This window comes from Lipophrys pholis, assembly GCF_963383615.2.
Source record: "Lipophrys pholis genome assembly, chromosome: 7".
NCBI lineage: Eukaryota > Metazoa > Chordata > Actinopteri > Blenniiformes > Blenniidae > Lipophrys > Lipophrys pholis.
In genome coordinates, this window is record NC_137638.1 from 24942791 (window position 1) to 24969389 (window position 26599).

At 41.1% G+C, this 26599-nt stretch overlaps 1 protein-coding gene across 1 annotated transcript in view; it reads left to right on the top strand.

Annotated features, from left to right (window-relative positions):
- The first annotated feature begins 1587 nt into the window (after positions 1 to 1587).
- LOC308111973 (transmembrane protein 132C) overlaps positions 1588 to 26599 on the top strand; it is a 151682-nt gene continuing 126670 nt past the window's right edge. The window contains exon 1 of the mRNA XM_080467135.1: positions 1588 to 2493. Coding sequence (XP_080323261.1) covers positions 2448 to 2493 — 46 coding nt within the window. The 5' untranslated portion in view covers positions 1588 to 2447. The remainder of the gene's footprint in view (positions 2494 to 26599) is intronic.

Sequence of the window (26599 nt, forward strand, 5' to 3'; positions counted from 1 at the left end):
TATCTTATTGACAATTTCTTCTCAGAATTAAAAAAAAAAAAAAGGGCTGGTCGGACAAGGCGTTCTGACTCCCATGTTACTTTGTGGCACCCTGCACATTTTGAGAACCACTGCTATAAATTGTGACTGTCTCTCTGAGTTTGTTCTGACAAAGTGTCATATTTAACCTGTATCATGATTGAATAAATGAGCAATATCCAATTAATTGTGCTTTACAGTGAGACTCTCATTTGATTGTTTTTTTCTTCTTTTATATTAAATCAAACGTCATGATCCATCCCAAAGCCTTGTACCCACAATCAAAACATGGGAACACTAATACGACCATGGTCCCACCTGACGCTGATCACAGCACATTAGCAGGTAAAACAATGAAACACATCACCGGGAAAGAGAATGATTAGACTGTGGGTGAGTCATCTGGTGTTTCTGTATTGAGTGTGCATGCATCTTTCTTTATCATTCTTTGTCAACACCATCTGGTCTGCTCAGGAAAAAGAAAATCTGCTGTGATGCTCACAGTTTCATAAATCACCACATTACAATAATAAACCAAGTTTTCTTTACTTTTCTGTGGTCTGATAAATCTACTTGTTGCCACAACTTTTTCTTACAAACCCAAATTGATTAATTCAAACAAAGCCACTGTCAGTGTCAACTAGGACCCCATGCTTAACATAGGTTGGGTGTGTTTGTCTTGGAGATCATCATGTTTGTTTGTTTACTGAAGCGTATTCGTCTATAAAAGCATATATATCTTCTAAGCTCATTCGCTCATTATATTATAAGGCTGCTGGACACGTATTCAGAAACATATTATTTGTGGTGGAATAGACCACACGTCCCTCGTGGTCTTGATAACGAATAAGTAGAATAAATGGAATGAATAAATGAATGAAGACGGCTCAGTGGAAATTTTTCTGAAAATTCAACAAAGAAACTGGCTCAGTCCCTCAGACAGGAACCGCCTACAGTGGCTGAAGCAAACACTCACTAAAGCGTTGATCATCCGGGTCATTTTTGTCAGTTTCATGTGAATCAGATGCCATTTAAAAAAAACCAACATATTTATTACTGTCCGGTGTTTTCTGAATCCCACAGCTGCATCTAACAAGCTGCACTCAGTTAATTCAGTCTCTGTGCCAGAAGGGGTCGCTACCGCATGCAAAGTAGCGCAATCGTGCAATCAATTCGATGTCCGATAAGAACTTCTAAAGTCGTTTTTTTCATCTTTTTTTGAGTGTGCAGGGGGCAGATGTGTGATTAGAAAATTGCATTTCGTAAAACTTCATATGATTTTTTTTTTGTAAAGCTGTCGGTGCGCCCTGCACCGCGCTGCATGACGAGGAACAATTCTTTACAGGGATGCGCGTTTTGGTTTGATCGTACATATATTCGATTGTTAAAATCCTGTAAACATCAAAATCGTGGTATATGTTCTTAGAGCGCACAAACGCCCTCCTATAATGTGTGCCATTGGCAGTTATTGTCACTGCCCTGAGCTTTCCTCCCGTTTGCAGCCCTCGACGCGCATTGGACGGGCTCACAATGCGTAAGCTCACTGAAGCTGCAGCCTGTTGTCTGTCTGCATAAACACGGAAAGATGAAGACTTGAAGTCCAACTTTTTTTCCCCCCACCCCGCATATATGAACAGACCTGGTGTCCAACTCTAATTATAAGTGGCAGCCAAAGCAGTTCGCTCTGAGGACAGATCCCTAGTTGCGCGCTCCGGTGTGGCTGCTGCGCGCTGCCGGAGTTGCACTCAGGACTTAACGGTGCAAAAAACATCGCCAGGGCGTGGATGTAGGATCATCTAGGTTGCAACTTGAAGTTTTCTGCTTTTTTTTTCTCCTTGTTTTTTTTCTTCTTCTTCTTCTACGTGTCGCTGTTGATAATGCCGGATGAGAAGAGCGTGCATTCGTCCTCAAGTGTCGGACTTTACGCGCAGCCACAGCAGCCAACTTCTGGAAGCCGGTGATGCAGATGATACGGAGCAATCAAAGCGACCAGCTTAGAAAACGAGGATTTCAATTGCCACTTCTCGTGTTAACTATATTAATATTTTCACCTTAATCATGAACGGAAGATGATTTGTAACGCACTGTGAGTCAGTGTGAGTATCTGTCACCACACCAGATTTATTTAACCGTAAAAGATTTCAGGAAAATGTTGGGAACAGTGGCGCAAAACTGCACGCAACTTTCCTTTCTTCAGTTTTTCATTTCCCCCGATACCAAGCAAACAGAATACGAGTAAAAGAGGCATTCAGAATTGTTTTCCCGAACTATGACTGTTCAGAATTTACTGATTACTGGATGAGGCATGTCATTTTCCCCGGGAAATATGCCTTCCTGTTTGTTATTAACGACGCTGTTTGTAGGATTTCTTTCTCAAAACTAAGACATTTCGGCGGAATTCTTGTTTTTTCCCGACGGCTCAAAGAAACATGTTGCATATTCTCGTGCTTCTGTCGGCGGTGTTACTTTTGGGAGGTAAGCGCAATTTCAACCTATTTGCATGCGAGCTCACTAATCCACTGTTTCAACAAGCCCCCCCCCCCCCCCCCCCCCCCCCAATGACTATAAATAAGTAAGTTGGATAAAAGTGCTTATCCCTCAAGAGTGGAAGAGAAGAGTACCAATCCTGAGACACACAGGGATGCAGGGCAGTTGACATCCTGTGAGTCACTGCAATGTGAAGGTGTCAGTCTGCTGTGTCTGAATCATGTTTCATACTGTCCTATTCTGCATGGCAGCCAATTTACTTCCACTCCCCAACCAGAATTACAGTTTATATTTGCTCAGTCATATATTATGCATAATGAGGAATCCTCTGCAGTGGCTTTGCACCTGTACAACATCCCCAGAGCTGCTGATGGAGCGGCTCTGACCTTAAATAACATTTATCTCATGAATATTTCAATGTAATGGGGATTCTCTTGTGCAACAGAAGCACCGGGGCTCTGTTACCTCTTGGCTTGTCAAGTTATAACTCAAAAATTCATCCCAAACCCTATCATTTTTTAATTGGAGAAAGTTAAGAGAGTTGCCGTGAAGTGACATTTTCCTACAGCTGCAATCACAACACGACTGCCACTGGCAGAAGCAAGGCATTTCTCTTACCATACCAGTTCTTGCTGAAACGGTGGCGATGTAAATGATGTAATGTCATTGCATCACTCAGTTAGAGTCACAACAAAAGAGAGCAACATCTTCTCTTGGTGCCTTGCAGTCAGGAAATACAGATCTCAGGGCAGCTGGTCGTGTGGCTAATGAATCCCCTGTCTTGTGGGAGAAGGGTTTACCATAAACACGCTGCTTGGAAATGCAATCCCACTGACGGTTGTTAATATATTCTCCAGATAATACTTTAATTTTGTTGCTTGTCTTTGTCAATAGGCAGGTCGAACTTTCTTTTGTGTCCTAAAAATGAACTCCCTGATGGTATCTATTGAAATGCCTCCAGGCAGTCTTGTTGCAGTTGAGATGAATAGAAGAAACTGGCATGGATTTCTCGTGACCCTAAAGGTCACGCGTCTCTAAAACGCTACAATGTGCCTCCACAATCTGCATGTCACATATCCCTTGTACACCTTGCCGCTTCTTTCTTGCAGCTTAGAAGAGAAAATAAGAGTGGTGTTGCTGCTTCACACACTTCAAGTGTACAGTAATGGTGTTTGCCATATGCCAAGGCCACAATGTGATCGTAATTTGAGTGTTTGTGTCGTAAACCTGCAGGACACAGCTTCTCGCCGAGCGTTGTGATGGAAAATGATAACGCACTCCAGGAAATGAGAATATCAGATCCATATGAGAAAAAATGTCTGTGCAGCATAACAAAGCCATAATTACGGAGGAAAGTTTAGTATTCTGGTGTGACCGGGAGCGTGGTTTCTGTTATGAGAGGCATGCATATCGTCAGAGTGCCGAGCTATCACCCTCCAAATATTCCTCAAAAATCTATTAAGTTGTTTGAATTGTGATGGCGCAAAGCTGTAAACCAAACCACTTGGACCATTTTAATTCCAGTTCTCTCTTTATTTCCTCGTATCTTGAGATGTCTGTGTCCTCTCTTATTAATTGAAGCCACAAGGTGTGTTCCATTGAGGCACCTCACCGGGACTCCTGTGGAAAATATCCAATCTTACATCCCTTCGTTTTATCCTTGGAGCTTAACGAGATCCAAATGGGGATCAAGCAAGGAAAGTCTTCAGTCTACATGTTTAAGAGCTCAGCACACAGCCCAAGCTGTCTCTTGTCTCTGCCTTGTTCTTGTCCTTGTATGTCTGTTTCTCTGTCAATGGGGACACAATTTATCCTGCTGGATTTCTCTTTTCTCTTTTCTCTTTGGGAGCGCCTGTATTTAAAAAAATAAAAAATAAAGAATTAATATTGACCCTGCAGAGATTCTTAGGCTCCCTCTCAGTGGAGTTTTTCTCTATAATGGTCTTCAGAAAGACCCAGTGCTGTGGTCCCTCACCCCAGTGCTGTGGCACTCTTCCAGCTCCACTTCCTTTGTCCCCGGCAGTCCTTTAAGCTTAGCAGTACACATCCTTGAGCAAAGCATGACCCAAGACATGAGAAAGAGAGGTTACATACAGTGTGCAGAAAAAAAAAAAATAGAGTGCTTTCCAAAACATATAACAAACAGGCACAGGCTTTGACAGACCATCAATTCCACTCCATCAGGAGCATATGGTCGTTAAGATTTAAATGAGCCCCTGTCTTAAATGAGCTTTCACTCCATAAAGACCTGTTTTGCAGTTTGTGGGTGTAAACTCAATTATGATGCTGATTTACAAATCGGAGGACATGAAAAGAACAGTGGAAATCCCTGGTTTGGTGGTATTTCTTTATTTTTTTTATCAAGGCTATCGTGCAGCTGTGCTTTGAGCTCACTGTGGTGCACTTTTGAGATTTGCAACAGAGGACACTGATAAAAAGAGGCATATTTTTGCCTTCTCTCAAATCCAATTTGGCGTGTCTTGGGTTGTTTCTAGAGTTTCCCTTCATGGGAGGAGAAAAACAAAAGAGAAGCACAGTCGTAGTTTGAACTTATTTTGCTGTTTAATTTCTAAACATCACAAATGTTTTATGGCGAACGTTTGCACATCAAACTGTGGCCCTTTTGGGGGTTTTTTTTATGACCATTTTATGAAACACAGTGATAAGGTGGACTGTCATCTGGATCCGTTGTACTGCACTTTTATGCTCATTATACGTAAAGTGTGTGTGGGAGGTATGCATTGTAGCTTTCCAATTACTGATTCAAAAGGGGGGGCTTTTGGCCTGTAAATTCAAATATCATCAGTATAATACCTTATAATATTTCCAGTAAGCACATCTGCCACATCTGTTAATTGGTTCTGTGTAGCTGCCGTGATCTCACATTCAATTTAATCACTTTTCATAATTAGGGGAGGTGAATAGATGAAATCTGCATAAAAGCTTTAAAGAGAGGGGATCTGAGTGTGCGTGAGCCTGAGCAGTGGCTGCATTGTAATAACTGACAAACATGCTGATGCAGTGTTTGCGTGCTCTCATCACAGGGGGATCGTCGCATCTGAACACGGGGCCGCCTCCTCATAAATCTGCAGGGGGAGTTCACAGCCAGGCTGTTTGCTAGGTACTACGTGTGCGGATTAAAAAAAAAAAAAAAAAAAAGGCAGTAACTTGTCTCTGTCAAACTGCACAGGACTGCAAAAATGATTATCCTGTTACTTTATGTCCAACAGGGAAGATGATAATTCACTGAACTACATCCAGATTCAACTTCCTCTCTTTGAATTTTCTGAAAACAAATATGTTTATCAAAAGCGATGATAAATATATGGCCGACCCACGGGCCAAACCTGGGCCACAATTGTGTTCAATCCGGCCAATAGGATGACCTCGCAATGTGTCAATGTCACAGAAGGACGGATGGTGATGTAGTGGTTAACACTCTTGTCTGACAGTAAGAATGTCCGTAGATCAAGTTAAATCTTTGGAGCCAATGTGCAGTGTTTGCCTCTATGAGCACTTCAGTTTCAGTTTGTATGATGTGCCCTGCCTTCACCCACACTCAGGTGGGATAGAAATCACCACCTTGCAACCCTTAGTTAGATAGAGTGGTATGACAGTAACTCATTTGTATTCTCAATTAAAGTAACTGCTGTTACTCTTCTGTCCACCAGGGGCCACATTGATTCCGACACTGGAGAACAAAACTTGACCAGTTGATTTTTCTAAAGGAATTTTGGGTTTTAATTCTCTAAATCTTGCGTTCAATATGAGCATCTTCAAGATGTTCCCCTATTCTTTCCACTGAAACTGAAAGGTAAAGTTTACCTTTGTATTCATTTTAATTATATGTTATTACAGTATCATACTGGCCCAATCATGTTAAAATCCAAGAGATCCCTGAACTACACAGTATTTGACACAACTCAGTTAATCTGAAGAGTCCTCAAACAACCTTTACCTACATTCATTGTGACCCCTGGTGGTTGTGTTAGCTATGATGGGAGCTTGAGGAAAACAAACACAAATGTCAGCCTTAAGGCCCATTCATACTCCCTTTTATGCGTGCAAATAAAACTGCCTTCATACTCAGTTGCGTCCCTTCTGCTGGCGTGTTCGTTAAGGCCGGTGCAATTTAAAGTAGTGAACTATAGAAGATTAACTAAATGTATTTTATCGCTTTTTTATCCCGATGCCCAGTAAAAGTTGTAGATATCCTTGAGTCCTCGTACACATTTGTACAGTCTTTCCTCATTTCTGCTGTTTTCCAGCAGTTCTCTTGTTTTATTCAGTTTGCTGGTGGCACATGAACTATTCTGCACAACACTGCCCCCACAGTGGGATTACATCAGGGGTATTGTTCTGTCCCACATCAGGAAGCTCCCTCTAAACGTACGAAATTACGTGTGGATTAAACTCAGAAAATGGACAAAATACTTTGTCTATCTTCCCATTTAGGGTTAGGCATAAATGGACTGTTATTGTTGGACAAGCGTTAAAGTAAAGACATTACCAAAGACAGCTTGATAGCTCCTTTGAAAACTGTGAATTCCTCGAATAAATTTTGTGTCGCTACGCTGTGGATGTTTAAATATGGAAATTGATTCTTGAAAATGTAACTCTACTCACTGGGGTTCATAGTTCTATGTAAACTTAGAGGATGAGAGTCATTTAGATTCACTGTCAGAGGACTGAAATCTTAATGTAATCCATTCAACAAATATCAGTAAAATTTATAAACACAATGAATGTTTGTAGAAAATTGTCTGCCAGAGTTTCCCTGCTGATCACACAGCTAACAGACCATTGGCCTAGTTTGTTGTTTTAGGGCATTGTATTTAAGACGTTAATCATTTTTTTCCTATTCTTTTATTATGTTCCTTGAGAGTTTTACTGCGGTGATTGGTAGCTGTTTGTGCACATTGTGTGTATGAGCTGGAAATGTACAGATGAATCACCCATAAGGGATTTATAGTTTTGTCTGAACACGATTGGAGCCATCAGGGATATTGAATTTCTATTAAGAAGTAATGTAAGAGAAGAGAAAAAAAACAACAACAAGGTTTCTGCCTTGGTTGTGTGTGATGCAGAAAAAAAAGAAAGAAAAACAAATCGGTAACGCGTTAATAGTTTGAATATGACTCAAATTCCCAACATCTTTTGTGACCGTCAGTAAACAAGTGCAACGATCGTCTGCGAGCTTTAATGCCAATGCAGCAGCGGAACTATAGCGAGCAATTTTAGTCAATTTACGACTTTTAAGGGTGCTAAGAATCTCCCACACAAGTTCTCCTGCGCTCACAGCTCAGACGTCTTAACAATGTGGAGAAATGATAAATTATTCCCTGCAGATAACATCCCTTCAAAGGCACAAGGCGCTCACTGTTTCCATTGCTTAACCTGTTTCCTCTTTTCTAAGTGTTTTGTCACTTTCTGTAAAAGCCTCACATTTTTTTCTGACATTCTGGCGTGAAAGGGGAGGAGACGACACTTTGGACTCTGTAAGGCAATGTGAATGCTACTGACTCACCCATTTTTGAAAACCTGAGCAAGCAGAACACTGGATTGAAGTCTATTTGTCAATACAAAATGTCACTGGCCTACAACAGGGCTGTCAAACTAACAATTGTTCATCGGCCATATGCAATGGAAATAAAAATCTAAAACTGTTTCCTTTCGTTTTAGTGCAAATGTGTATGAGTGCATTGTGGCAAATTCAACTTCATTTAAAAATATTTTATAATAGCTGAAATGTTGAGGTTTTCATGAAAAGGAAGTTACATTTTTTATTTCATGGCGTTCTTAATGATAGAAACCGTAGTGACATGTCTAAAAAACGTTTCTCTTTGAATTCTATTGCATCCGAACACGCGAGAAATGATTTATGCCAAAAAATATGGATGGATGGATAATCGATTTCCATAGCAAAAAAATATATCTATAGAACTTGATACACAGAATCAGAGATTTCTCAAGATGATTAATTCTGCCTAAAAGATCCTATAAATGACAGCCAGCGTTACAAAAATTCAGCTTCAACATCTCTGGAATGAAATTCTGATCGAATCAATTCCTCTTCTGTCTCGAAAATACAAATACAAATACAACAACAAAATAACAATATTATATCAACTGAATTACTCTTCTATTTAAAAAAAAAAAAAAAAAAAAATATATATATATATATATATATATATATATATATATATATATATATATACTGCTTTATTTAAGCGTGCATTTTTTTCAATGTGATAATGTAAAAAACAAAACAAAATCCTCTCACTTACACTACTTTAACAAACTAGAAATGTCTATCAGACATAATACTTGTGTGCCAGAGCTACACACGGTGCACTCTGCCTAATATTCTTCCCCGTGGTAACAGTATTTGGGGAATTTATTCAGTTCTTCTGAAAAGCATCACTTTGGTTTTAGCATTTTGTGGGCAGATTTGAGGCAATGATGCTGTTTGTGAGCGAAGTCAAGCTGCCCACATGGCAACATCATGAGGATAATGTCACATACAACAAAGTACCGTAGTATTCTGTGCAGGTGCCAGTCAGTGTAAACACATGCATAATAGTCATTTAAAAAAAAAAAAAAAGAAAGAGTGGAACTCCCATCCTACCTGTGTTTCTGTTTAGGCTTATCTCGGTACAATCCGGTTCCTTCTCAGGGCGCACGACTTCACGACTTCACCCTCGCAGTATTGCTTTGATGCCAATGCTACTGTGTGATCCCCAGTGAATAAATTATAACCCAAGAAGCGAAGAAACTTGTATTAGAAAATTATAGTTGATGTTGTTGTAAATTTTATACTTTACAAGGACATCCTCTGGAGGAGATGGAACCCCCTGGTATATAAGCTTTCATTCCCGAAAACAGCTAAGGCGTTCATCCTGAAATGGTAGGTATTTGTGTAATAACACCTACATTAGTTTTGAACGAGCAGAAAATCGTTCTGCTGAGCACAAACAAAAAGTAACATTTTAAAAAATATATATAAATAAGTCAAAGCAAATTATGTCTTTAATTTTCCTGCCATTTAGACTGGAGTCTGTTTTCCTTCCTGCCGGTTGGATATACTCCCTTAACTCCAATTGGTGATGCATTTTTGATTTGAATAATCGCAGGCAGGTGGCAGGACAAAAGGCTGTCACTCCATCTGAGAGAGAGGGGAACAGTCGGTTGTGTGCAGGGCTGTCGCTGCCTATCAGAGGCATCAGACCTTAATGCATTAGAGGCAATGATCTGACAGGTACATATTGTCAAGGCCCATTGACTTCTTTGTGGTATGGCTGATTGATTGTTGAGATTATGTTAAAATGGCAGTCGTGCGCCTCTTTGTGATTCAGAGTGGTGCGCTCATGCAGCAGAATGCTGAACAGGAGCTTTAAAACAACCATTGAATTTTAATTTTCTAAAATATATTAGTTCTATCCCTTGAGCAGTCTGTTCTGTTTGTGAAGAATCACTACTGTCCGCCGTTGCCGGGGCGCTGTGCCCTCTCGTCTGTGACACAAAACCGATGTACACCTGCATGACGAATGAATTACAGTGGATGGAAAGGTGCTTCTGACACAGCACATTTTATAACTCAAAACAAAGAGCATTAGCTTAATGTAAGCTTACGGTGCCTCTGGGAGGAAAAAAAAGGAAAAAAAAAAAATCTGCATATTTATTGTCTGTGAGGCTGATCTGTGCCGGCACTTCACAGATTAACATTTCAGCACTGTGGTTGCTAGTTTGACTGTTGGAGGTTTCTTCTCCGTTCACAACTCAGGCATGTTTCCTTTTCTTCTGTTTCCACTGAGATAAATATCTTTTGAGGCAGAATGTCTCAGTCGCTTTACAGAGCAGCCAAGAGATCACTGTAAACATAAAGTGTGCATTCAGATCGGACCAACGCAGTGAAGGGAAGTTGAAATTACCGTCACGTGGGGCTCGTATTGTGGGATGTGATTTTTTGTAGATTATGAAAAGAAATACTGGACAGGGAGACACTTTGCATTTGCACATCGACGACAACTCACTTAAATGTAAATGTCCTGAGATTCACCGTGACCATTGGCTAGATGGTGCTGGGTGTAATTGGAATGCCAGTGTATGTGTGCGTCTCCAATCAGTCTTGACACAATCGCTGGGTCCTAATCAGTGAGAAAGTAATGGCCACCTCAGAGTACAATCAGTGTACAAGTTAGTCTGGCTGGAGTGGCTGTAACTTAATGAAGTCCCTGGAGTGAACTCACTGAGTCAGCGACGCCGTGCTCGTACACAAAGAGCACAAAAATCCTTGTCGCGCATTAGCCGTCCGGATCTAAGCACGTCGTCAATCCGTCATCCATCCTCTGGCCCGGCTTTATCTTACTTAGAGCTGGAGCTGATCCCAGCTGACTGTGGGTGAAGGACAGGTTGCCGGTCCGTCACAGCTGAAACGCAGACAATCACCTACGTGTTATTTGTCGTCGCCAATTAACCAACCGTGCATGTGATTGCAAGGTGGGAACAAGCTGAAGTACCAGAAAGAAACGTTTAGATGTCACATGGAGGCTCCTGCTCCACAATGAAACTGCTTCGTCTCGCTGTGAGTGCTAATCACTTCTCCTCTGTGTTTTGGTAAAAACTTCCCAACATCTGGAGGAGAAACTTTTAGCGACGGCCGCTTACGAAAAGACCCACCGAGCTCTGGATCGAATCGGGGTCTTCTTGTTGTGAGAGGAACGCGCTAACCACTTCTACTCAATGTGGCTTTGTTCAGAAATACACATCAAGTTCTCGTATTATCACTCAAAAGCAAAAAGAACGAGAATAGAAACAAAGAAATTAGATGATAGATAATTAAAAATGTAGAAGAATACTTTACTAAGGGATAACATGAGCATGTACATTTTGCACCAGCCAGGTAGTAAGTCAATGATCCCTCACGCTCATCGAGCTGTGAATTGAACCAGATCCGTCTTGTTGAGTGGAGAGTGCTACCCACTTGTCCTGATATGCATTGGCTTAGATTTTTATTCAACTACATCTAGTTTCTTCTGGTTGCCATCTTGTTCTTTGTATCTACAAGCACCCCGCCCTCCATTTTTTGTTTTGGACCAAGTTCATCATTTGTTCATTTTTTTTTTTCTGTGTGGTGCCGGAGGACGGTAAGCTGGTGATGGGGGGGGGGGGGATTAGAGCCGTCCAGTCACAACATGGACAGTGTGGCAGTAGTGAGTCATTGGCCCTGTGGTGCTCGGCGGTGTCAGCTTTGCCAGGAGGACCAACGCAGCCTGTTAGCACATCCTGGTGCAGCTCGTTGTGAATCACTATCTGTGCCTGCAGATTCTCCTCTTAACCCCCAGGCCCTCAATTTCACACAAATTGGAAAAAAAAAAAAAAAAAAGTCACACCAAGCTGAGGCAGAGTGACCTCAATGATAACCACGGATTAGCCTAAATAATATTACAGTTTAATTTAAATTGGGAATAAAACTGTGGAAGGATATTTTTCCTCCTGCTTTGAATGTTGATTAGTTGTATTATTATATTATTAACCCTGTAAGGGCCAATGAAGGGCAGCACCGGTTGTTTCAGACTGAAGTACCTCTTACAATATCCTGTAAGTACAATAATCTAATATCTAATAATTAATATTAGATTATTGTAAGTACAATAATCTAATATTAATTATTGTTACCATGACAGTGAATGGAAATGATTCTATAAACTCCCTTGTACTTAAACCAATGTCATTTTTATATTTAAAAATTTTATTTTTCAGTTTATAGTCAATAACCTACAAAGTAATTTATAGTAAAAGAAACAAACCCAAAATTATTATCATATAATAGAATTTTATGAAAACATGAAGATTCATTTACACATGTAAATATCTAAATACATCAAGATGCTTTAAAATAGTCAATTGTCCTATTGTGATATGTGTTAATTTGATGAATTGATCTTTGGCCACTTTATTAGGTACAACTGTTCAAATACTCATTAAGTCAAATAGTTAATGAGAAAATCACATGCGGGCACTCAGTGGATTTAGAGATCTAGAAAAGGTCAAGCTGAGTTGCTGGAATTCAAACCAAAAATAAGGAAGAAAGGGATTTGAAATGTGGTGTTGGTGTGATATGAACTAACTAAGAGTATTTTTTAACTGCTGATCTACTGGGATTTTCAAACACAACAATCTCTGGGGTTTTCAGATTCAACGTAATGGTTGATAACAGATGTCAGAGAATAATGATCAGGCAGGTTGGAGATGATCGAAAGGCAACAGTAACTTCAAATAGAACACTTCGGGTCAAATTCTGAGTGTGCCGACGAGTACTACCGACTGATTTCTGCCACTCAAATATGAGTGTATGAGTGTGTGTGTGGTTGTGTGTGTGTGTGTGTGTGTGTGTGTGTGTGTGTGTGTGTGTGTGTGTGTGTGTGTGTGTGTGTGTGTGTGTGTGTTTGTGTGTGTGTGTGTGTGAGAGAGAGAGAGAGAGAGAGAGAGAGAGAGAGAGAGAGAGAGAGAGAGAGAGAGAGAGAGAGAGAGAGAGAGAGCTATCTATATTTAATAATAACAGTTATAGAGTATCAATAAAGAACCAGTAATAGTGAAGAAATGTGAAGAACAGTTGTCTGACAGCACTACACATTGGACCTTGAGGCTGATGGTACAGTAACTCCGGGTGTCAGGCCTGTCGGCTAAGAACAGGAATTTGAGGTCACATTTCTCACAGTTTCACCAAACTTGGACAATAGAAGAAAAAGGTTGCCTTGTTTGATGAGTCTCCATTTCTGCTGCCACTTTCAGATGCTGAACAACGTGTAAGCATGAATCCATCTGTCCTCGGATCAACGGTTCTGGTTCTGATAGTAGATTAATGGTGGGGGGTATTTTCTTGGCAGACTTTATGATCCCAGTGTACCAAGTCCGACATCTTTTCTTGAACGTGGCAATGAGTTCACTGTCCTCCAAACGCCTCCACAGTCCCCAGAGGTCCATCCATGTTTAGGATATGGTAAAACCAGACATTCTGATGGTATCATGTTAATATTAGAGACTAAAGTCTGAGGAAGGCTTCCAGCACCGTGTTGAATCTATGCCCGGAAGAATTAAAGCAGTTCTGAAGTGTGGCCGTTTTGAACATAGAGGTTTTATTCACTTTTAAGAATTCAGATAATGTCGATTTCTGTAAATGCCCTCAAAGTTGAATTTCTAACGGACCCAAGCCAAATGTTAAGCAGTGTACCAAGTTGAATGCTAGAAAATGTAAGCTGCAGGCAGATCATTGAGAGTGTTGACTCATTCTAAATATTATTGGCAGCAGCTGAAAGAGGCTAATAAGATGTTTGTCTCTGCTTCATCCGAAGGCCTTGCAGCAAAGCATTAGTTTCTCTGGCAGCAGATACTGAGTGCAATAAGAAGCTAGTATAGATCTAAAGTATTAACACCACTATTTCCCGTCCATCATAGTTTCTTTTCGATTTACAATAATCTTTTCAGCTTTTTGCACTGAAAATGTAGAAACGAGTTGCCCTCTCAATTCAACCTCCTCTGTTCGGCTGTTCGGCTGTTCGACGCTGACGGAGGCCTTGATATGATTTGCTCTGAGGACCTGCTAACTAGTCCCCCGTATAAGCCTTAGATAAGTGCTAATAAGCAGTTGGCAAGTGATTTTTCGCCCTGCTGGGTTGCATTTGATTACTATTGCTGTCTTGCTTCACGCTGTTTTTGTGCATTCTCGCAGAACCTTGAAGATTGTTATGTGAAGGCAGTGTAATTAGATGTTCTGGGACTATGGCAACTGCTGAAATGCAGAGTGATGTAATCTGCGCGCCGTCCTTAATTGCACATGCCATGTGTGGGACGGCTAATTTACCCCGGAAGAGTGAGGGAACCGCAAGCATTCTTTGCTAGCCGATGTTTTCCCAGAATTACTGAAATATGGCATTTCGCTGTTCGAGTTGTATTTTTTTTTACAGAATGTCTGGAACTAACACAGTGAATTTGCTATGACAGAATATGGTTTTTCAACCCATGGACAGCGTTGCTCTGCACGACGAAGAAAGCATGACCGTTTCAACCAACCACATGCCAGATGAGATAAGGAGAAAGAAGAAAAAGAGAAAAAGCACAGAACGGTATGAATAAACATAAATATATAAGAGCAGAGCATGTCAGAGCTACAACTTATTGGCTCCTTTCACAGATAGAAGCCTGTGTTTCTCATCCGAAGAAATATGCAGCATCGCTCCTGCATGTCGACACGGCAGCTTTTGTTCAAATGAAGAGTCTGCCTGGAAATTTGTAGTGAGCGGACCAGCAGAGAGAGGTGGGTTTGATCTTAGGGACAGCAGCCTGCTGGGAATGAAGACAGATGAGGAGTAAAGAGTCGCTCTGTGTTGGTGCAGCATGACACAGTGAACTCAGCACTGAGACAAGCGCTAAGAAACCAAAAACCCCAAGTATAGTTCCTCGCGCTCACAAAAGCATCCACAGTACATAAAACCTGAAATTGCAGGAAGAGGGAGAATTCCATCAATTATTTGATAACAGATCTGGAGTCGCACACAATTTCACCGAGGGAATCGGGGAGTGAACCGGTGATTTATTTGTGGTATATCTCTTCATGTTCTAAGAAATAGAGCTACACTGGAACAAGTGGACAGTGGCGATATCTGAAGCGAGAAGCCAGCATAGAAGTCGTGGTAAATCATATTAATGACGCTACGATGACCAAACCAGGTGTGCACAATCAGACGTGCTCCGCGGGCCTCTTTTAATCTGTTCTGCTACTGATTTAACTGATGCACTCACCTGAGTATGAAAACACAAATCAAAGGCAACACTTTGCTCACCTGCTCTGAGGCCGCTGCGTAGTGAATTGGGCTCTTTTCAATGGCGTCCGATAACTTAATTTAAAAAAGAAGTGCAGTTCAAACAATAGAGCTGAAACCACCCAAAAAGGGGTGCTTGATTCATTGTCATACAAACTTTGTAGTGGCGTGACACCGTGAACAGGGCACGGATCATCAACAGATTTAATGAAAATGAAAAAGATAAGAGACATTTCTTTGAAAGCTAATTCAGATAAATTCGACTTGTGCATGACGTCCAGTGTACACTGCAGTTCCTCCATCGGCTCACTGCAGTTTGGGTCGAATAAAGGAAAGAAAAGCTGTCGCAGGAAAGATGTTGGAAGACTTACGTTTAGTTCTGTTCTCCTGACAGCGATAGCAATACGCTGTGCTGCAGACAAATGAGGTCCACAGAGTCGGTCAGTGAGAATGTTGCGCCTATAAGTTCAAATGCAAATCATTGCCGAGCCATATGCTGGAGAAAGGAGGCTTTATTATGGCTCCGCTAACGGCCCCTTGAAGGCCTCTGCACATCGCAGAGAAAAGCTCGAGGAGTCAACTGTTCTCAAAATCTATCTGCTTTCACGTTACCACTAATAAGCAACCACTTCCTTATATTGTTTCATATCATGTTTTATAATGTATCACCTCGTCAATAAAAGGAAATGTAGATTTGTCAGATTTATGCCATTATGGAGGCAGAATGACCCTGGAGACGTAGCCTCTAACCTTGAAGAGGATTCCATGATTGCACAGCATTACTTTCTCGCTTGGACTGAGCTTTATAAAAGAAGCATTTTACTGAGGAAGCATATGTATTTTATTCTCAGTAATTATTTCTAGTGGGTCACACAACGGTGTAGTGGTTAGTAGTCATGTCTTACTCTGAGGGGACCCCAGGTGTGTCCCGTGCCATGGTCTTTCTGTATTAAATTGTCTCCACGTGCCTTTTTTAGGCACTCCAGTTTAATTATTGTTAGAGATTGTCGTTACTTTAGATTCATGACTAAATTTCCTATAAGTGTACAAAGAAGATTGTCTTTTTTTTGTGTGTGTTAACTCTTTAAAGGACTAACAACCTGTCCACGTTGTACTCTTCCCATTCCTCTTAATTAAAATGCTGATGAAACAGCTTTCCGTGTGCTTACTTATTCTGTGCAGTTATGTGTCCAGTGAAAACACTAAAAGCAGGTGGGCATTTTTGAATACAAGAAGGCAGGACATGTTATGTATTCAATTACAGCACATGTGCACACATAAATGCTTTTTAGACCGAAGTTGCATCCTTCCATCCTTTTAAACTGCTTTAGACAGTTCACACAGAGATGAACATTCATACACGCTTTGATCCTCGAGCAACACATCGTGCACATTGTGGACTGTTCCAGGGTGAACATGGATTTGAACCTGTGACCGTCTTGCCATGAGGCGAGAGCACGAACCACTACGACAAGGTCGTGTTTAACGAATGTATGTATGTAAGTTGTTGTTGATTTCTCTCCTTCCTCGTTGTTCTAGCCAACTTCTCTGTAATTGAACATTTTTGGAGTTAGAAATGTGTGATACAACTTTAATATAAAAAGGATTTAAAGAAGGTTTAGTGTGCATGAATACATTATGCATATCGTACATTTTTGGGGTAATCTGGTTTGCTAAGTTTATTTTCCTCATAATTGTTTTTCTGGTTTCTGGGGATTTCTTCACCAAAGCAAAATGGAGGTGAACAAGTTTTTGTTAACACACTTTTTTTTTTTTCCCCTTTTTCTTGATTCATTACCTTCTTGCTTTAGAGCTGACGAAACGACAGGGGGATTAGGATTGAGTGCATGGGAGGGATTACTCATGTCGCACAGTTTGGTGTGAAAGTGAGCGAGTCAAGGTTGTTATAGTTTGCTCACATGTAGGATAGATGAGAGGAACATGAGGCTGAGGATGAGGATGAGGATGGAGCTGCCAGACAAGATGAAAAGTGGAAGGCCAGTGAGGAGGTTCATAGATTTGGTGACTGGTATGGGAATAGAGGATACAGGAAACAGAAAGTATACGAGGAGGAGGATCCGCTGTGGTTACCTTGAATGGGGAAAATGGAAAAAGTAGAACTTCTTGACTTTCTGATCACAGATGAAAAACTCCCTGTTTCCTGCAGATCAAAAGCATAAAATATTTTTGACACGGTCTAACTCCGAAGGTTGGAATCTGAAGACAAACTGTACAGAACATGCTGGAATAACATCTTAACTTTAATGGCCCTGTCTCTTTTGAGATTAGAGGGAATATATTGTAAATGGCCGACTTCTGTTCCTTGTGCGTAATCCTGGCAGTCGTTATCTTATAAAAAACAACTAGGATGAACTTGATAATTGAGGTATATGCAATAGCTGACAGAGTTAATTGTATTATATCAAGACTTCTGTTTCTTCCCTGTTAAAGTGTTAGGTATTATAATGTTGACCGCCTCCTCCCTCCTCTGCTTTTCATGAGAGTTCAAACATCATTTAGTCAACATAAACCATGAGGCTTTACTTTCGCCTCCCGAGGATTCATTCAAAGAGTATTTTTTATTTTATTCCTGCAGAGCTGCTCTGCATCCCAGAAATGTTTGTATGGGTAAAATTAGTTCTGTCTCGTTACCTATTTTTCAACACGTTCGAGCGTCTGCGTCTATACGTGTGCCTCAGGGGGAAATCGCCTTGCCTTCCAGGATACGTACTCGATAGCCGTCGTTTAGAGCGAGTTGCTGTCGATCACTGGAATAGAACAGTTCAGCATGGCAGCTGGACAGCACGGCTTTGAAAACAAAATATATCCCCGCAATGCAAGTTGGCAATATTTTTTTTTATTTTTTCCAAACCGATTTTGTCAGCGTGCGTGAAAGCACCCTTCCTCTCCTTCTGATCAAGTCTGAAATAGAAACATTTCTCTCCTCTCGCGTTAATGGCTTTCTTTTCCTGGCTCAAAATAGAGCAATTTGTTCATGGAGTCAGCTTCCACTCTGACAGGTTTTAGGTTAAACTGCAGATTTGAAGTCGGTCCATCTGGAGTCACAGAAAAAAGCTTTTTACAGAGAGGATGATGGCAGCGGTGGGTGAATGGACACTACTGCAGAGTGATAGAGGAAATCATATTTTTGGAGAGGTTCAAAGGATTAATAGTTTCACAACATGTACGACTACTCAGTGGTGCTGACCTTGGAATATTTGCAGTACAAGAATGTGTACACAATCCGCTGGAGAGCAAACACCCATCAAGCTACTGAGGAAATCATGGCAGATGCTGCATGTAGTTCAACGTGTAAACAAACAAAGGCTGAAGATACACACCTCAATATGTCATTGTCAAATTAAGGTAGTTTTGCTACCAAAGTGGGTTTTTTTTTGTCTCTCTCCCTGGATTCGATTAAGTGCAGAGTCTGCAGCACCGTGAAGGAGCAGAGGGGAGACACCTTGACCTGTTTTCAGAGTTGGAAAGACAAGAACAGTGGGTCACATGTAATGTGTGCTGAACACAACATCCACTAATGCTGCTGCTGGAGGAGACACCGTCATCCTGAAATAATGAGGATGAACACATCATTGCACAAACCCTGGTCATCCATAACGACATGACACCTGCTAACAGCTCGGATATGTTAGGCAGCAAGTGGACGTTTTGACCCCAAGATTGAGGTTTGAGAAACAGGAAAATAAGAACAAGCTTTATGAAATTGTGATCGCAAGATCCCCCAAAAACTCCTTCTTTTGGAGGCTGTTTCTTGTCTGCAGTGGTTAGTATTTATAGAAAGTGGCTCAAAAAAATCAAGCCATGTGCTGGTGACAGAGTTATGGGAAGTTATAAGGATCACTGATGCACATGAGGAGTGAAGCCTGGCCTGTGTGTTGAACAGATGAGCTGTTGTAGCACAGACTGCTGCAAAACTTCACATTGAATCTGATAGAAAGATGGCCGACTACATTGCCCATCAGGCTGCACAGCCACAGTGCACTCGGCATCATGTGACCTGTAGAATTGGACTGTGTAGCACTCGAAGAAGTACATCCCATGCATGGCTGTGTATTGTATGCCTCGGAGACACATGACACCAGGATGCACTATGGGAAAAAAGGCAAACCAGCATCACCATGTCAACTTTGTTGACCAAGCATTGTTGCAGAGTATGACCTTTCACAGACCGGATTCCCTGATGGTAGTGGTGTCTTTTAGCGAGATAATGCACACTGCCATACTGTAAAAATGGTTCAGGAAAGGTTTTGACGAGCCCAAGAATGACCTTTTAGTGTTGATTTAGCTTTTAAACCTCACTCAATTGAGAACCTGTGTGACGTGCTGGACAAACAAGTCTAGACTACCAGAACTTATAGGATACACTGGTAATATATTGGTGCCTGATACCTCGGCCCACCCTCAGAGGTCTGTTGAGGTCCATGCCTCTACAGCCCGGACAGGCTATGCTTGTAATGTTAAGGATGATTCCTGTGAATAATATTACACTAAGAGACAAGCACCACAACTCTGACTCAGCGTGTACTGCAGAAGTGAGAAGTTCGACTCCACTTATGTTGTTTGGCTACCAACTGTCAAAATGTAAGATGATGGAAGTTCCCATCAGCCCGCCGACGCCCCCTGAAGACAGGTGGGCTCAAGAAATCAATGCTCTTGTGTAAACTCGCACATTCAAACATTTGTTTTGATTTTTGCAGTTAAATGATTTTACAGTTTGTGAGCCAGAAACAGCCAGCAGTTATTTCTTCTTGGGCACGATGGTTGGGAGACAGTTCGACCTTGGCTGCCACGCTAAATATATCTGTGAATTTGTTTGACTGACAGCTCAGGGAGGCCTACAACTTATCGAGAAGTCTTCAATAGTTTCAATTACTTGCAACCACTTCTTTCTGTCTGTCTGTCTGTTTTGCTTTGTGCATTTCCTGCGCGGTATACAATTTATGGAGCTATGAAGTTCTCGCCTCGCTTGAAACATTTTAATATTACCCGAAAAAATCCCTGCCTCCCTCTGCGGCACCATGATCAACTCTGCACTTGGCCTCCTTTCAGCCTTACAGTGAATGTAGTGGTACCGCCCCCAAAGTCTGCTGAGCAATTTATCTGAATCTGCCTTTTGTCCATATCAAGCATATATCAGAAATAGTTCATGGTAGTATCCAGTTAAAGTTAATTAGGAATATTATAGCATGTAGAATAACAAGACAAAGTCTGCTTGAGAACGAAACAGTTTGTACTTTATTCCCAAACTGAGAGCTGTGTGGTGTTTATAGAACGTGAGCCTTGTCAGGAGAGCTACAGGCAGAATTTATCATCTCATATGTGGGTGACCTTGGGGAGAGGTTTACCAGTAGATTTGGGGAGGAAGCGTGGCGGGATAAAGAGGCACTTAAGCATGCAGAGACACTGCTACAGAACTCTTTCATTTACTAACTCTGTTTTTCACACCTTGCTATAAATAAAGGGATTTAGAACAAAGTCCTCCCTTCCTACTTACTATATAAACTGACTTAATTAACTCGAGGCCTTCACTGCTGTCATCTACTGGTTTCTGAGCAAACCCAGGTATAAGCCTCATGTCAAGTTTCAAGAGTTCATCATTCTGTCGTTGGAGCACGGACCATGGTTCAAACTTATTTGCCAGGTTTGTCAAGCTTTTTAATGATGCTTGTTGACCCAAGGAGGAGGAGAAAAAAAACAGTTTTGGCAAGAGACAGAGCTATTTTCATTATCAGAGACAGGCACTTATTGTCTGCAGTCATCAGAGAGGTGCAGTACTTCGTCTCTCGGCTACAATATCACAGACAGCCATCACTGCTCATAATCAATCTCTGCTCTTAATTTCGACTCCGTTTGCATCCCCTGACTTGCTGCGATGTAGTCAATGTAGTTTTTGGTTATCACAGTGAAGTGTCAAGGATTATGGCAGTAAACGTCATTGTTATGAATGGTCATGTAATCATACACTATCACATTTACGATGGAACTGTTGTATATTTCTAACCTGGCTGGCAAAAGGTCTTTGTTGGATTTGTATCCACTCATTCTTCTGTCCCTTCGGAGCTAACTCACCATTAAATGTCTCTCTCCACTCACAAAAAGGCCGGCTGACTGTGCCCAGCGAATGCCTCTGTATTTAGCCTGATTTACGACGTCGTTTTGCAATAAAGGCCAGTGTGAGAGGAGAAGATTCATTAAAGAGCCCAGTTTATGTTTTAGAAAAGTCCGGAGGGGCCGTGGGACTACTGATTGGCACACAGACATGTGCTTGTCTCGTTCTCCCAGCCAAAGCCAACGACTCTCGACCACCGCCCCCACCCCGAGCTGTGTGTGTTGGAAGGCACAAAGAAGGCGTTGTTTTCCGCTCGTCGGATGCTTTCGATATCCAGAATTCAGTCAATCTGTGACCTCCTGCTGCCATAACATTGCTGCAAACATATCAGACCTCATCGCAGCACCTTCAGGCCCTTCTCACCCTCTTTTAATGACGTCCCTACTGACCTTCCGGCAGCAGCGACTATTCGACTATACTTTCCCATCCACAACTTCACCAAATAGGCCAGCAGCCCGACTTTGCAGCGTTTACTCTTCATCGGTCGATACTCTTTAATCCCCGAGATGATGCTTTCTCTCATGAACTCAAAATAGCTCTTCTTCCTCCCCCGTGAAGCCACAGGCCCATTACTCTTTATTAGCTCTTAGCGTCTTAAATGTGGCCATCCATTAGAAGCATGGCAACAAACATCCCCAACTGTTCCTCGGCAGGCCTCACACATACCCCCCCCCCACCCACCCACCCACCTACCCACACACACACACACACACACACACACACACACACACACACACACACACACACACACACACACACACACACACACACACACACACACACACACACACACACACACACGAATCAAGTCTAAGCTGACCCTGAATCACAGACAATTACTGTGCATCGAATTCAACTCATCTCAAAGATATAGAAGAGTCCCCTCCGCAGCATGCTCCTTTTGAACATTTCCAAACTTTGTATTGTGCCCCCATCACAAATGACTCTCACTTACCAGCTCGGCAGCCTCCACAGACCTCTATCTGCCTGAATGATTTCTTTTCTATGGAGGCTGACATGAAGTAATACCATACTGTGTCACGTATTGATTCTTCTTACAGTCCTTCTTTCTTGAATTTCTTTGTGGCTCAAAAGCATAAATCATCTGCAAATGATCCTTGAAGGAAATATTGTATTTATTATTCTTGACGCATGGTCACAAATTCAATAGCCCTTATTAACTGAACATGGCGAGAAATATGATCTGGGTAATTCAATAGGACTGAGGAGCTTTCTCTCATCCCTCATATTTAAGACTGTCCTATTTGGCATTCATAGCAAAGTCCGAGAATGATTCGAGGTCGCATTGAGGGTCAAAGAGGACGTAACCATAAACCTTGTCAACTGGTGTTTCTCTGTTTTCACTGATGCATTGTTTATTATAAACAAATGAGTTTGTGTATATTGCTTCACATTGAAATATTAAACAAATCCTGGTCTCACAGTGTTACCAACCTTTTCTCTTCCACTTTGTTCACTATTGTTCACCGTCCTCTTTTTAAGCTTTCCGTCTTCACTCCGTATGTCTTGTCTGTCCTGACGTGTGTGATGAAGCAGAACGACAGCCAGCAGAGCAGACAGCCACCCAGGCAGCCATTCACCGCTGTCGTCCACCCATATTATTACAGCCGGGAGTGGGCAGCAAGAACGTAGCCTCTCCTTCCCTGGTGTCCTCTATTGTGGCTGTTCATTTACTCAGCCTGTGTGAGTGTGAAGGCTGCTCTTCGCTCCGCCAGTCCCATTCCGCCTCTACATATCCTAGTGTGGCGCTCCAGTGGTAGGATGAGTGAGTCTCTATGAGGCCAGCTATAGAAAGGTGCTGCTTGGCTAGGTAGTGGTCATCTGGGACCCTCCTTCCTCTTCAGAAAACCTCTACAGCCCAGTCTGACCAAGAAATCTCACCGGCCACTAAGAAACTGGAAATTGACTGTACGTGCAAGATTGCCCTCAGACATTTTTAGATGACAGCCAAGATAATTGGAACAATACCCATTTTGGCTTGTATGATTCCTTAAGAACTAGATTACGCAGACCACAGAGTTGTGCCGACAGTGAAGCCACATCTATTTCTTGAGAAGAACTTTAAGATTGTCCCTCACTGAACTGTGCAATAGCCAGATCTGAAGTCTGAGCTGGTTAAGAATCACATTATTCAAGGCATTCAAACATTTTGTTTCAGTAACAAGTGAATCGTTTTAGATCTGCAACCGAGAAGCGAAACTTGTACAGAAGCAAAGCAGTCTATAGTGACCTCACGCACTGTCAGGGACTCACACCGTAACTATAACACAATCAGCTGGTGTTTAACAAGCATTATATGAACTGTTTATCTGTACAGTGCATTTTCTGTCCAAAATACTAGTATTTGGGATGGCATCAATTTTACTATAGTATAATTGATTAATATCAGCAATCACATAAGTTGTACATTTCATCCTGCTTGTGCAAAGTTTTAAAAAAAGATTCACATTATTTAGTTAAGTAGAAATACAGATCATTTAAAATGAATAAGTTTAATAAGTTGAATTAGTTTGCTATAAGTTTAAGTACCAATCCAGCTTCTTTATTTCGGTAAAAGTAAAACAAATATATAGCTTCTGAAAAGTAAACAGTAACTTTATTTATATGAAATGCCTTTTTTTTAAGGGATCTTAAACCTGAAACACACGGCCAAGATCAAACCAGGAGTTGTGTTCAGTCAGGATGATGGGAAAATACAACTAAATTCATGGAAACAGTGAAGGGATTCATGCATCAAAAACGGTAACAAGGCAGGAAAAACCACAGGGATCAGAAGTCATGGGAACACAGCAGGAGGCTCGCACGCATGCACGCTACGCGCAAACACACACACACACTAGAAGGAAGGGCTCAATGAGATGCAGGTGAAAACATAATAAGAGATATGATAATCAGAGAGGGAGCACAGACGTGAAGACAGAGGCAGAGTCAAAACATAGATGGAGCTGAAGTGCATGAACACATGAGAAAAACACAGGAAACACAACTAATGAACACCGTGAACATTCAAATGAAACCGAGTGTGTCATACACACATAAATGTATGCACATGTGCACACACGTTTCTAAACATTTTGAATTATTTTAAGCAATACTGTTTTCGTCTGCATGGATGCACCAGTTTAAAGTCTAAAATGATAAAATGGATACATGAGAAGTGTGAATGTTCAAAGGTCGGTGGTAAGTCTTTGAACATGGTGTATTCTCCATTGAGGATTATGAGCAGGTTGTAAAATTTAAACCAGTATTTCACTAATACAACAATAATGTCAAACTTGATTCTTGCTAAAAAAAAGCTCAGTAAAATCATTTGGATGGAAATCTTTGGAAACACTTTGAGCAAACCATTTATCAATTACATGGTAACACAATGGAGCAACCAGTTTCTGCATTTGGCAAATTCTACCAACAGTGATTGGCATTGGGGCCCGTTTAATGAACAAAACACAGCCTCCACTGAGCTTCACTATAAAGCAGAGGAAGGTCCATTTTTATTAAAATGGACCTTCCTGGAAATGAAGAAAGAGTTTTAAACATTTGAATTTATCTGGCTCAGCATTATGCTGGCTCTCCTTTTTACAATTTAATGCCACACAATAGGGGAATTTAATTATACATAATGTGGATCATAACGCGTATGCTGAGGTAGACTTTTTTTTTCAAGTTGAATTTTATCTTATTTTTTTCTTCCTTTCTTTTGTCTTTGCCAGTTGGACATTATGTATGTGTTAAAAACTTTTTTCTTAATAGAAAACATTTCATATGTGCTAATGCTCTTTATTAATTTAGAATTTCTATGCCTGATGTACATTTAGTAGAACAACTTTCACATCGCCTATACTGCACAGGCAAGCATAGAAGAAGAATAATAAAAGGCAGAGGGTAAACAGGACACATATTGTAATTGATGATAACACATCAAGTCCAGACACGAGAAGAGCGTGCGTGATTATTATAAGCAGGATGGTAAAAATGTCCCCTCGAGTGTAACTAGCCCCCTTTTTGCTCAATTACTTTTAGTGCAGGAGGGGGTGAAGTCTATTTGTCCTGTATAATGATCGTAGCTCCTTCACCAGAATCCAAAACACATCAAATAAATGTCTCTTAAATCCTACGTAAAGCAGAGTTGTTACAGAGGGAGACTCATGGTTGACTGTAAACTGTCACTCATGCAGCACAATGTTGTCCTGAAGACAAGCAATGCATTATCCTGACTTTAAATAACTTCCACAAAATATATAGTTATGTACCATCTGAGGCCACGAGATGTCACGGTATGACACCAAAAACTAAGAAGAGAGTAAAACAGAATAGAACATCCTCACAAAAGTTTGATTGACATTAAAATCCTTAAATTTCCTAAGAAAGCTGGTTTTTGCACACTTCATCATAGTGCACGAAGGACAACAGGAATGTCAGTAGCAAATCATTCGGGTTGCTGACAGTATAACTCGATTAACTTGGAGTTTAGTGTAATAGTAACCGCAAACGCAGCCACTTCGGGTAATGACTGACACTGATGATGGTCGGGCTGAGCAGTACTACATGCAACGTGATTTACAACTTTTGACATAGCTGACTAGCTACACAGAAGCAATGCAATTTCCAGTAAATCATCGCTGCGTAAAATATGCTTAAATCGCACAAAAACCTAATTTGAATGCAGGTTTTTGCACCTGATGTCACTTGTGATGTCATTCTATGTAGGTCACTTGCAAAAATGCATACAGAATTGAAAGCGCAATCTATTTTTGTGTGAGTGCAATTCAACATGCTCCATGCAGGATCTTAGTAAATCTGTTAAACGGTAGTTTGGTAGAAAGTTGATGACAGTTGTAAAGGTCCCACACTGACTCTAAAATAATGACTTCTTCATCTTGAAGCAGCTTCGTATGATTTATTAATTCCAATCCATGGCATAGACTTGCTGATTTTAATTATTTGGGATTTGGGATTGAAAATGTAAATTTTTTTGTCACTTCAGACATCCAGTTTCCGGGCAGTGGTCCTAAACATGCTGCGCATGCTTCTGCTTGTAATAGGCCACTGGAAACACACCGTCCTCATATGCACATGAATTAGTCTCCTTGATTTCTGTTAAATAAAAACAAACATAGGTCAA